Genomic DNA, 12,290 nt, shown 5'->3' with positions numbered 1-12,290 from the left:
CTCTGTGAGTTAAGCTTTATTTCGTGAGCTCACGAAGAAATAAAACAAAGTGCCCTAGCGAGAGCGCTCATCCCTCCTCCTCCCTCACAGTGCGGGCGTCCCCTGTATCACGCTGGGAAGCACAAGCACAAGAGCCTCAGCAGTCCAGCTGCTCTTGGAGCTGCTTCAAAGGCTTTTTGGCTCAGCTGATGTTTTATCCCTTCCGCCTTGGAAGTCTGCTCTATACCATTTCCAAAAATCAGCAGATTCTGCCAGTACTGCCAGACAAAGATGACGGCTACAGGAGACAGCCGGCTGCAGGTGACGGTGGCTGCATCATGGCCCTTTAGCTCTTTCTGGCCCCCTGTGCTGCCTCCCTGGTGCTCTCACTTGCACCTAATGGCGCTGCTCCCAGAATCCATCGGGCCTTTGCGTGAGCTGGGTCAGCCAAAAGCTGACCAGGACGTTTGCGGTCTGTGTGGCAAATGCCTAGCAGAGGTGTTACACTGAAGAAAAAAGGCTACAAAATCACGCCTCAGGTTTCAGTAAACATCTGCAGGCTTTAATTGTTACTCAGTGCAGAGCCAAGGTGGGGACCACCCAACCTTCTGTTGAACTCGTCTTACGCCCACACTGAATCTGTGGCTGCATCGACCGTCCCAGCAGAGTCCGCTGGGTCTTCACGGGCCTTCAAGTACAAGCCCTTGGCACCTCAGCAACAGAGAGGTCCACAGATAACCTAAAGGATGAACGAGAAGCCTCAGCTTCCCCTTGACTAGGAGAAATACGGCAAGGAAGAAGGAATTGATAGGACGATCGCCTCTCTCCTGAGGAACCTCTCACTAGGGGCTCTCCCGCGTGCTGGAAACTCGCTGCCAGGCACCGCAGCTGAAGCGGGAGACGGCTGCTGCTGCTGTACAGGCATGGACAGATGTGGCAGCAGCGCCTGAACCTGTGGCTTAACCTCCGGAGGCTGCAAAGCTGGATCATTCAATCATTCCTCTTTTCTCTGAGCCAGGAAGGAAAGCGAGAAGGTGTGAACTGCTGCAAAGAAAACAGCCATGATCTCCAGAATCACAAACAGGCACAGCTGGTGCTGGAGGCTGTCCTCCCAGAGGCACAAGGGAAGGAGACAACTCCACCAAAACCTGCAGCACCCTGCATAAACCCAACAGAAAAACTCAGTTTAGGATCCAAAGCCTGCGGAGCAGACGCGAGTGAAGCAAACCCAGTCTCGGCTCCTTCCAAATGAATAAGCAGGGCTTGAGGCTGTGCTGCTTGGAACGGAAGACTGTAAATAGCCATAACGTTTGACTCTGGTTTTCCCTTGATGCAGGAGAGCCAGGACAACTAACTAGTTTCCCTGCCAAAAAGTCTGCTTGGAAGTACCGCTTCAGTCCTCCTCACGACCTCCTTCCGTCCTCCTCCTAACGACCGGGGATTTCTCAGTGCAACTGGATCGCAGATGAGCTGAGGAACAAGACAAGACCGTCTGCAGCCGGTATGACACTGAGGAGCCGGGGTCTTCTCTGACCCTCTGAAGATGGAGCATCACGGTGCGGGCTTAAAGCGACCAGTTTTCAATGCTTCCCGTAACTTGGGACGAAAATCAGAGTCCCTGCTCGCTTCAAAAGCAAATTCCCCAAGCTCCAGCTCGGATTCTCCGGGAGAATCACAGTCTCTGAAGACAGACAGAGCACCTGTCCAAGAAGTACAAGCAGTATGTTTACGCACTGGCTAAAAGGTCATTCACCATTACGGATGGCACCAAGGCGTAAGATCAGCCGTGTGAATTCTCCGAGAGAGAACGATTTCGATGACCTGAGATGAGGAATGAATAGCAACGCACACTAAACCATCTAGTAATGATGAAAACTAAGATAAAACAGGAACAACATCTATGCTGCAGAAATACCTCTAGTAATAAAGTGCTCAGCCTCCAGTGGTCAGCTGAGAAGAACACAGCATCTGAGAAGAACATAGGCGGTTTCTATACAGAATCTTGAAGGCCACGGTGCCCGGAGTGAGACCTTTTGCTTCATTATCTGCAAAACGAATATTAAAGTTGACACCCCTAAATATGATAATGAGCGAAAAGGAGTACATGCTAAACCTATATGACTATAGTACTCGACTCTCCACCCAAATCATGTTAAACGTCACCCGTGGCAGGGAACAGCCAAGGCTGAGCTATAAAGGATACTGAGGAAGTTATCCCTGGGAGGGCGGGGGGGGGTGGGGGAAGAAAAGAACCTGGAAGAGGCGGTCGACGGGCTGTGCTCCTTCTCCTCCACCCACTTCTATCTGCTTCAACTTTGCGAAACTGAGTCAGTCAAAGTCCTTTGGGGGCTCTGACAGGCAAACGTTGACTCTGATATGTGGCTATATATAACCCTTTAGACTTAAACTGTTGACCAAGTCTGGGACTAAGACTAGACCCAGCCGCACCTAGGCTCCTCTCTGAGAAGGAGTTTAGAGAGCAAGGGGGTGCTTTCTGAACCTCGGGACTCAACGGGAGGGCCTCCCTCGGCCACACATCGGACTCCCACCCTTTACGTGACAGGCATAAAGACTACCGCGGTATATGGATATTTAAGAAATAAGTCTGGGGAGACCTAAGATTTGGGTAAGGCATTTTTCTGAGAAGGTTTGAGATGTTAGGGGATGGATGGATGGATGGATGGATGGATGGATGGATAAAAGTTGCATTAACCCAGCAGAGCCGGACCTTTCCCTTCAGTTCTCTAAAGACAGAAAAACACCCTCCCTCAATTTCCAAATTACATTTCCTTCCGGGCCTGGGGATTATGAGAAACCAGAAGGAATGCAAAGCTGTCTTTAATGACCGTGCAGAACAACTTTCACCTGGGTTGGGTACATGTGTATAAACACGGAACCAACGTCAACAGAACATGAGAACAAAGGTGTTACATACAAGCAGAGAAAAACAGCCACGCAAACAACAACAGGGGAGGCGAAATCATCTCACCTGGATTCGCCATTCACGCAGGCAGAAACAAAACAAAAAGGACAAAATAACACTTTTCTTACAAGTGGACAATTTTTAATTTTTAATTTTTTTTTTTTTTTTTTTTTTTTTACACTTTTAGTTTTTCCGCATTTCCAGTGTTTCTGGTTCCTTCAGGCACATGAGTGTTGCATAAAGGCAGGAAGGAGAATTTGTGTTAAAACAAGTGAAATGCCAAACAGTCGCTTTGCAAAAGAAAAGATTTTCAGGAGACCATCAGAGGTCCTTGTGGCAATTGCACGTTAGTGTTTAAAAACACTGGTGTCTGCTTATCTCTTATAGGAACATTGTGGATGGAGATCCCCAAGGTTGGTTTGAGAAGCAGCCAAAGGAGGGAGTCTTAGGGCAGCAAGATGGCCCTGTTTTGGCTAGAGAATGCAGAATAAACAGATAGACGGTTTCTATACAGAATCTTGAAGGCCACGGTGCCCGGAGTGAGACCTTTTGCTTCCTTATAATTATATAATATAATATATTATTATTATTATTATAATTACGATCCAAACGAGATATTTCCAAGGGAGCTCAGGAAATATCTCACAGAGCTCTGCCCTCTGACTAATACTAGTCAAGTTTTTTAAGGGGAAAAAACCCCCTTCCTTCCTTCTTTCTGTACAGTTTAAAAAAAAAAAAAAAAGATCATGAAGAAAGGTCATACTGAGGCAGAAAACAGCCTCAGCTTCATGTACAAGAAAGACCAGGCTCCAAGATGTCCATTTTCCTCACGGGTCTGAGAAAACTCCTTGGTTGTTTCTTGGTGCCATGAAAACACTGCCCAGAAAAAGGTTAGGAAAAAAGGGAAATCATGTGTTATGAATAACTAGGAAAGCAAGAGAGAACTCCCCACCTGGAGTGCTGTGTCCAGCTCTGGGGTCTTCAGGACAAGACAGACATGGACCTGTCGGAGCAGGTCCAGAGGAAGCCACGGAGATGATCTGAGGGCTGAAGCACCTCTCCCGTGAGCAAAGGCTGAGAACGTTGGGCTTGTTCAGCCTGGAGAAGAGAAGGCGCCAGGGAGACCTGACTGTGGCCTTTCAGTACTTAAAGGAGGCTTATAAGAAAGATGGGGACAGACTTTTTAACAGGGCCTGTTGCGATAGGATGAAGGGGAATAGTTTTCACCTAAAAGAAGGTAGATTCAGACCAGATATAAGGAAGAAACTTTTAACTGTGAGGGCGGTGAGGCACTGGAACAGGTTGCCAGAGAAGTTGCAGATGCCCCATCCCTGGGAACACTCGGGTCAGTCCGGACGGGGCTCTGAGCAACCTGATCTAGTTGCAGATGTCCCTGCTCATTGCAGGGGGGTTGGACTAGATGGCCTTTAATGGTCCCTTCCAACCATTTACTTGAGGTTGTTGTACATCAGAGCAGCAGTTCTGTGGAACCAGTGAGACTGTCAGACTGCCCATAAACATTCTCCTCCCAAGTTCTTCCACACCCATGTGGCAGCACCTCCAGAAAACACTTCTATTTGTTCACGATGGTTCTAAACCTCTGTAACAAAACTTCAACAATGCCCTCCTCACCGCAGCAGTGTCATCGCTATTATGGATAGCAGTGCAAAGACATTCAAAGAAAATGGTCAGATACACTTGGAAGCTAAAGGTCACAATAAGCAGGAAAAGAAAATACTTTACCATGGACATGAGACTGTTGGAAACTTTTTCCTGGTGCAAAGTGGAAATTTCCAGCTACCTGTGGGAGACAGAAATCTTTCATTAAAAGGTCTGAATCTATATAAATAAATCAGTCGCAGCGGTGCTTAGATTTTTACATTTTTGTTTAAACAATATATACACCGAGCACCTCACTTTCATGAGATATGAATTTCCTCTCTTCCTCACAGGCAGTCATGTGGAAAGCCATAATTACATACTGATGTTGGTATTAACTGTTCTAAGTAGATTATTTCAGTGGACATAAAAATGGGAAGAAGAAAGAATTAAGTCTATTGGGAGGGAACTGACTGCTGCTGCAGAAAATACAAAAACGTATCACAAAAAAGAAGTGGAGAAAGTAACCGAGGGGGAGACTGAGCAGGGTAACAAAAAAAACTTAATACAATAAACAGCAATCCTACGTATACGTCCATGAAAATAAGCTGCATCCAAAACCCACAAAAATAAAGCACTGAACTTGCAAAAAAATACCCAAGCCCCAAAACACCCCAAAAGACAAAGGCTGTTAAAATTTCATCCTGGAATCTGAAAGGGATGTGGATATCAGGTGCCAATCCTCACTGACACTTACTAGCAATTATACACACTCTGCCCTGGAGGATCTGAATGTGACAGAGGGTCCTGTAATGGTTCGGTACCCATGATGATGCTCAAATCACAATGTCTGGCTTCATGAGTAAAAGGTTTACTTTCCAGAAATAGAGAATGTGGTCTCCAAGAAGAGTACACCAAGATGCAAAAAACCCCCAGAGTTTGAATCAAAAATTTAAAAAAATTTAAAAAAATTAGCCTGGGCCTGACTTCTAGAATGTACTTGGATACGTAACCTGCACATCCAAGTGTTCTGGGTTTGTTAACACACCAAATGACAGGGTAGTCACATAGTTATCTGGTACATCTTGTACTACGTTTTCCTACACCAGTTGCAACAACCACCTCTCTGAGCATTTTCAGCTTTGTCAACCAACTCCAACAGTCTTGCTTCCGCTGTTTTTCTAAAGAGGATAACATTTCACTCTCTCCGGCACCTCTGCTGGCAAGTGTTGGCTACTGGTACCTCCAGCATCCACTAGTGGTCTCTGTTTTAAGACCAGAAGGGCAGGTGGGACAATCTAACCTCAAAGCAGCTGCCTCTCCTCCTCCAGAAACCTCGGCAAAAAGACTCACTAGACAGTAGGAAAAGCTAAGCTTCTCCAGCCGGCAGGCTGCCTACCAGCCCACACAATGAAACAAAGCATTAGCCCCTTCCCACTGCTTTTCCTGACTCTCCTACTGAACTCCTTTACGGGCACAAGTACCTTGCTGAGCCCAGGGGTTGTTATATTACAGTCCTGTGAACACCTAAGGCTGGAAAAGGAGAGGAACGCCCCAATTCTGCCTTTTCACAGTCAGCACCACCATGCAGCAGGTTCACAGCAAAACCCATCTCTCACCTTGTTGACCTCTAGGAAACCATACACTTGGCAGCCCTCGTTCTTCTGCTCTTGCATTTTCTGGCTAAACCCTTCCCTCTTGCACTGCTCTATGCTATCCGGGTTCTTGAAGGCCCAGCCTCGCCGCCTGTATGCTTCTCTGACATCGTCACAAGTATTACAACACCTGCAAAAGCACAAGCACCATCATCTTACCACCTTTATCGCTATAAAGAGACACTCCAGCTCAGGACTTGAATTCGTGGCGGATTTTTCTCCAACAAAGTGATACAGCAAACATCAGGGACCAGACCTCGGGAGCTGACCTAACACTCCTGAAGGAGCTCGAGCTTTTGGATGTACTTGTTGAGATTTCAGCATGAGGATGCAAGCTGGTTTCATGCAGTGCTGGAGTCTGAAGAGGGCTTTGCCTGTCCTTTCAGACAAAGAAATTTGTAGCAAAGAAACTTGCTACAAAAATGACACCAGCGTCCCACAGTTCTGAGCAGTTTGGAACTTCTCCCTGTGAACAAAGCATCTGCCTGTTTCTATTCCTCCTTTCCTCTGCTTTTAGGGCAAGACTGTCAGCATTGGAGGGAGGGTTAACAGTAAACTTGCTTCGTTGCTTTTCTACCTCTGGGTAACACCTTGGTCACGGGAAAGAACAGTCTTCTGTCTTGGCTGCGTGTTTTGCTGGACCAAAGAGAAAGCTGAAGGCTGCAGTCATGAATCCCACAAGATGGAAACATCTACAGGGAAGCACACAACTTGGCAGATGGGACAAACCAAGTCGCTACAGAGACAGTAACAGCGAAAGATAGTCCAGAACCTGCAGCCTATCACGGATCCATTCCTACAGGAATTTGCAGGTAGGAGGAATGAGAAACACCAAATGACACCCACTGTTTGTGTGAGCGATAAACATCTGGTCTTTGCTCCCATAAGGATGCGAAGCTTGCAGCAGCAGTGCAAAGGATGCAAAGCCATAACTAGGTTTTATTCCAAGACAGCTCATGCAATGGTGAAATAATTTACGCAGCTCCCCTCTGGACACCAAATAACCCCAGAAAAGATGCAGTTTGCTGAGATACAGTCTTTGTGCTACTGCAAAGGTAGTGCAGTTTGCACTGCCCTTAAACAGGCGTGCAGACAAACTAGACAATTTAACTCTGCACGCTCTTAACAATCTGGAGTGCCGCTTCCAAAAGCATACCAAAACCACAACAGTTCTCACTGTTCTCGGAACACGTGCCCAGGAGGATTTCATTGCACAGACCTTCATAGACATTTCGGAAAAAAACCATGCACGCAACAGAACAGTCTGAATTCAAATGCTAAGAAGATATGAAAAGATGTAAAGGTTACCGAATGTCCTCTGACTCTGCCCCGTAACAGCTCTCACAGCGATCGGCATCCAAAGAATCTGGATCAAACACTTTTTCTTCTTCCTTCCCCAGCTCTAAGACAAAAGAGGAGGCAAAGTGATGAGGCATGTCTAGAAATGCTATCTTGTACTCTTGTTTTGTTCGACACCCAATAACTGCAACGACTGTGTGTCGGAAGCTGCGCATCCTGCAGTCAGGCACTGCTGACGGGATAAAACGTTATCAGGGCCTTGTTTGTTGAGATTGGGAGGTGTAACAGGTGCACAGAAGTGAGTATAAAAGACATCTGTATTTCGTATTAGCCACAAAAAGAAGAGATTTTAGTTAGAAAGTACAAAATATGCATGAAAATCAATCCTTAATCTTATTTCTTTCATCAAATACTTTATGGTAGTTATGATCAAGCAAATAAAAACTTTCAGGAAAATATACCCATTATTAAACAACTGTGCAAGACTTGCGTTCTAAAGCATACAACGTTCAAAGTAGTTGGATGTGCACTCAAGAATTCATCATAAAAACTGGTACGGCTTTTAATCTTGTCACCACACTGAAAGATAGCATTGGGAAGAACACAGCTGAATAATTGCTATGCTTTGTCAAAGCCATGATTCCCACCATTTCAGTAAGAACGCCTGTACAATACAAGCAGTCTTTCAAGATACAGCAACCAGGAACAGTTTTTTAAACATCATCAGTAGCTGCCTGATGAGCTGTCTCAGAGACAGCACCCAGAGGTAATGCACACAGCTGAGAGACTACAAAGAATTTGCAGTACATAAAGCTCTACATGTGGGGTTTCCTCCTGTTAACATGGTCCTCAGCTTGCATGCACATATGCAGTGTGAAACATGTCCACATTAAAAGGAAGGAAACGATAAGAACCACCAATAAAGAATTCAATCACTTATTGTCATTCAATGGAAACGAATAAGATGACATCCAAGCACAGAATGCAACCTACCAAGAAATCATTAAGCTATTTTAATGAAACTACGATTAGGAAAAGCCTCCAGATACTACTCCACAAAATTTGGGTATGCTTTCCTACATTTAAGGTCAATACTGCTATAGCTGCCGTTTAAAGAACTGACTGAATGTCAGTGTTACTAATAGGAACTGATAATCGTAGAGTTTAATGAAGATGGGTGGATACTTCTGATCTAACTTGCAACATGGGTGATGGAAACCGAACTAGCCGCGTGCTTCTTCCAGACAGCAGAAGAAATTGCTTGTTGCATGCAACACATCCCATCTATTTTAAAACACCTCTTCTAGGCGAGATAGTTTGCGTCCTACAAGTTTCTCTTCCTCTCCACTGATTAGATAAGGAGTTGGAGCAACCAGTTCAGATGGAGCAATCCTGATGGAGACTGGCAATACAAGCAAGGCAGGAGGCCTACATGTGTTAACTGAGAACTAGATACGGAACAGATGCTTTTGTCCCCAGACACTAGATTTGAAATGTCACAACCTCTGAATACAAGAGTTATTCAGAGAGGCTGCTAAGTGACACAACAGTAAGAACACTTCCACCACATTCCCACGACAAACGGGAGAAACTCTCATACCTGCCAATTGTTCAGCTCTTGGCTTAGGTTAGCCTTTCAACTTCAAGAACAGAGAAGTTAAATCTGAGTGATACAAATCAACAAATTTAGTTCACGCTGCTACGTAGAACTACACTACCTCCCAGAAAAGGTAAGAAGGAGCTCATGTTTTGGAAAGGAACAGTCAAGACAGTATCACGGTTAGACGCAACACTTTGCCAGAATCGTTTCTTGTTTGTATCAAAGTACAACGATGAGTCATAACATGTAAAAAACACAGAGGAGAGGTTTACGTAGCCAAGGTAGAATAGCATCTTACCATGTCGCTCAGCCTCTGGAGTCACACGATTGCCAGCTTTATCCAAACGTTGTTTAAACAGATTGTGCTCTACATCCAGCTGCTGCTCTCCTGCTACATCCATGGCATCAATGCTCAAATCTGAAACCAGCGAGCAAGGAAAAAGGTCAATAAACACACATTTGTTACGGCCTGCGGCAGGCTGAGGAAGAGCGTTCAACCAGTGAAGATACAGAATCTTTCAGCGAGGGGGATAAGAACGTGCCAACCTGGAAGAGTGCGTATGGATGGGGACTTATAGGGAATAAAACACACATTGCAGCACCCTAAATGACCCTGCCAAACATGGGCTTTGGTTTGGTGGACAAGAAGGACTGTTTCCAACTGCCACAGAAAGCGTTACCCTGAGAAATAATGTGCTTTGGGCAAAAAACCAAAACAAAACCCCTTAAAGACCACAACCGTTTTCAGGAGTTAATTGGTTGAAAGCTGCCTCCTACCTCTACTCCCTCACCCTTCCCCCTTCAACATCAGCACATTTCCTTCTGATCCCTTTTCACAAAGAAGATTGAGAAGGTCTGTGGGCCCACTCTGGTATCAAAACTCCATGATGCACTTCCTGGCTACACGCTCCCTTAGAAGACTGACAGCTTCTCTGCACAAAACAGCCGAGGATTCCCATCGCTCTGGCCTTCCCACACACTTTTAAATGTGAGCAAGGCAAAGACCAATAGTATCTTGGGTGGTCAGAAGGAAGACAGACTCACTACATTTAGAGCCCAATGCATTACCCAAAAGAATTACGACAACAGAACAAGAGGCAGGGAAGATTAGTGCGCAGTCAGATAACAGGCACAGCAGTAATACCCAGGAAGACTTGCAACATCTTCCGTCACTTCATACTGCTGCTTTGTTCTGAGTTTAGTTAAAAGGTAATCAGATTATTAACGCTCCTTCTGATTTAAAAAATTTTGGAAAAAGGTTATCACATGGCATTGGCATTACAGCCAGAATTTCAGTACTAAAATCATGGAAAAGCTGTGCTTCATCAAGTAACTTCCAAAGGAGGCTCTAAAGTTTTTCAGCAACACCACCACCACAGTCAACTCTTGAGTCCCAAGTGAACTCCGGGCCAGCTTTTTCAGTATTAGTGTGCTCCCTGACAAAGTACAACACAACGTAAGAAACGGAAGTGGGTTTATACCTTTGCCTCATTTATAAACTCGAAAAGTAATGCTGCCTGACTTGGAAGCGCTGCTTGAATGCCCAGCAGGCCTGGCTGGAATCTCTGCATAACCACAAGGGATCATCAATTCCTCTCTGTCCATGGCCCAAGCAGCACTTGGAAGCACCATGCTACACTGAGCCTCTCGGGCCCTTGGCAAGTAGGAAAACTATCCCCAACATTCAGAAATCTGACTCACAAGCACAAGGCATATGTGGGAAAATAACGTCCAGGTTGATCTTCAGTTTATCTCCCCTCGATTTGTCAACGTACAATTCCGGGTGAACCTAGAAACAAAGAAAAAACACAGTCGTCTTTCACTTGGAAGCAAATCAAAAGGCCTCTTTCCCTCGACTGCTCTGGCTCAGGAGCTCATTTTCAAGACCTGGGGTTTGTCAGGCACCTGAGCTGCTGCCTCCCGCACCTTCCACAATAGGTAAGCGTTTGCCATTTCTAAAAAGTAATCCTTTGGGAATCTCAGAGTTTGGAGTGGGGACAGGGGGTCCCGCGGTGCTTTGCTTTGCTTTGCTTTGTATTTTGTGCTTGTTGAGAGCCGAGATAGCGAGAAGAGATTTTGAGACGCTCTCCTGCCACAGGGTGCCGGAGGCCACCAGCCAGCCCTGGCACCAAGCGGCTCTCGGGGAAGGGCGACCCGCTCCCATCGCCAAGGCGACCAGGAGGGGGAAAGAAAAAAAACCCAAACCTGTCTGCGGCGGGTGAAGCTGCTGCACGGGCAGCCCGGAGGAGGCGGCGGCTCAGCGGGAGCGCGGGGGCACAGCAGGCCGCCACGGGCCGCAGGGCAGCCTCTCCGCCGGGGCACCGCGAGCAGGAGGCAGCACCGGGGGGGGGCCAGGCTCCCCCCGCACCACTGGGCCCCCCCCGCCGCCGCTACTCACCTCTTTGGTGAGGTAGTACTGCAGCTCCGAGAAGAAAAGCAGCACCACGATGAGCCCGCTGACAACCGTCACTGCCGGGGAGACGAGAACCGCCATCAGTCCCGCCGGTCGCGCCCGCCCGCCTCGCCTCAACCCCGCCTCACACCGCCCGCCACTGCCCCGAGTTGCTACCGAGCGCCGGCCCGCAAGGTCGCCCCGGCCGCCGCACCACGGCGAGGCCCGCGCCCTGCCGCCGGCCCCCGACCGCCCTCACCCCGCCCGCTCACCCAGCGCGCCCCCGCACGTTTTGACCCGAAAATCTTCCAGGGTCTTGGGGAAGGCATCGAACCGCTTCAGCCGCCACAGCGAATCCATGGCGCCGCGCCACCCGGAACCACATCCGCCTTCCGGGGCCGCCCGTGCTCCGCGGCGCGAAGCCGGCCGACGGGGCTGGCGGGGAGGGGCTGCGGCTCCCGGGCTCCTCTAGGGTAAGGTCCTCGCTGCCGCCTCGCCTTCTACTGAGTCTCCGTGCTGACGGCGCACGGGCCTTTGAAGGGTACCCAGGAGACGCTGGCTGTGCCGAGATCGCTCAGCTGCAAAGGGCTTGATACCGAGGCGAAGCTGCTGGTAGGGAGCAGTTTGCACTCGGTTTTGCATCCTCCCCCTCCCTTCCGTTGCCTCCGCCTTTGGAAGGTCTGGAGGTTGTTACTAATGCCCTTTGAGAACGACGGAGCCGGCCCTCAGGCTGGCTGTCGCAGCAACAAAGCGGAAAGCAAAGCATCTTGGGAGAGCACCAGCGCTTTTTGTGCTGAAGCGTGGACGGAAGGGAAAAAAAACCCCACTCTCTTGCCCCACTTG

The 12,290-nt window shown here is 47.8% G+C and overlaps 1 protein-coding gene across 7 annotated transcripts; it reads right to left on the bottom strand.

The window, feature by feature from the left end:
• Positions 1 to 4: 4 nt before the first annotated feature.
• On the bottom strand, positions 5 to 12,175 carry LOC129214310 (endoplasmic reticulum-Golgi intermediate compartment protein 3-like). Of its 7 annotated transcripts, none has more exons than XM_054845756.1 (9): positions 11,720 to 12,175; positions 11,454 to 11,524; positions 10,757 to 10,844; positions 9,354 to 9,473; positions 7,465 to 7,558; positions 6,121 to 6,286; positions 4,646 to 4,703; positions 1,895 to 2,024; positions 5 to 1,800 (listed from the first exon to the last, which is right to left on the bottom strand). In XM_054845756.1, the coding sequence occupies exons 1-8, from the start codon at positions 11,805 to 11,807 to the stop codon at positions 1,912 to 1,914; spliced, it is 798 nt and encodes a 265-aa protein (XP_054701731.1). In that variant the 5' UTR covers positions 11,808 to 12,175; the 3' UTR covers positions 5 to 1,800; positions 1,895 to 1,911. The 7 variants fall into 7 exon arrangements, 5 of the variants coding, with proteins under 5 accessions (XP_054701731.1, XP_054701732.1, XP_054701734.1 ...); XM_054845757.1 differs by having other exon boundaries at positions 5 to 1,679; XM_054845759.1 differs by lacking the exons at positions 5 to 1,800; positions 1,895 to 2,024 and adding an exon at positions 3,033 to 4,550.
• Between the last annotated feature and the right edge of the window lie 115 nt (positions 12,176 to 12,290).

This window comes from Grus americana, chromosome 17, assembly GCF_028858705.1.
Source record: "Grus americana isolate bGruAme1 chromosome 17, bGruAme1.mat, whole genome shotgun sequence".
Taxonomy (NCBI): Eukaryota; Metazoa; Chordata; class Aves; order Gruiformes; family Gruidae; genus Grus; species Grus americana.
This window is presented reverse-complemented; position numbering and strand designations above follow the sequence as displayed.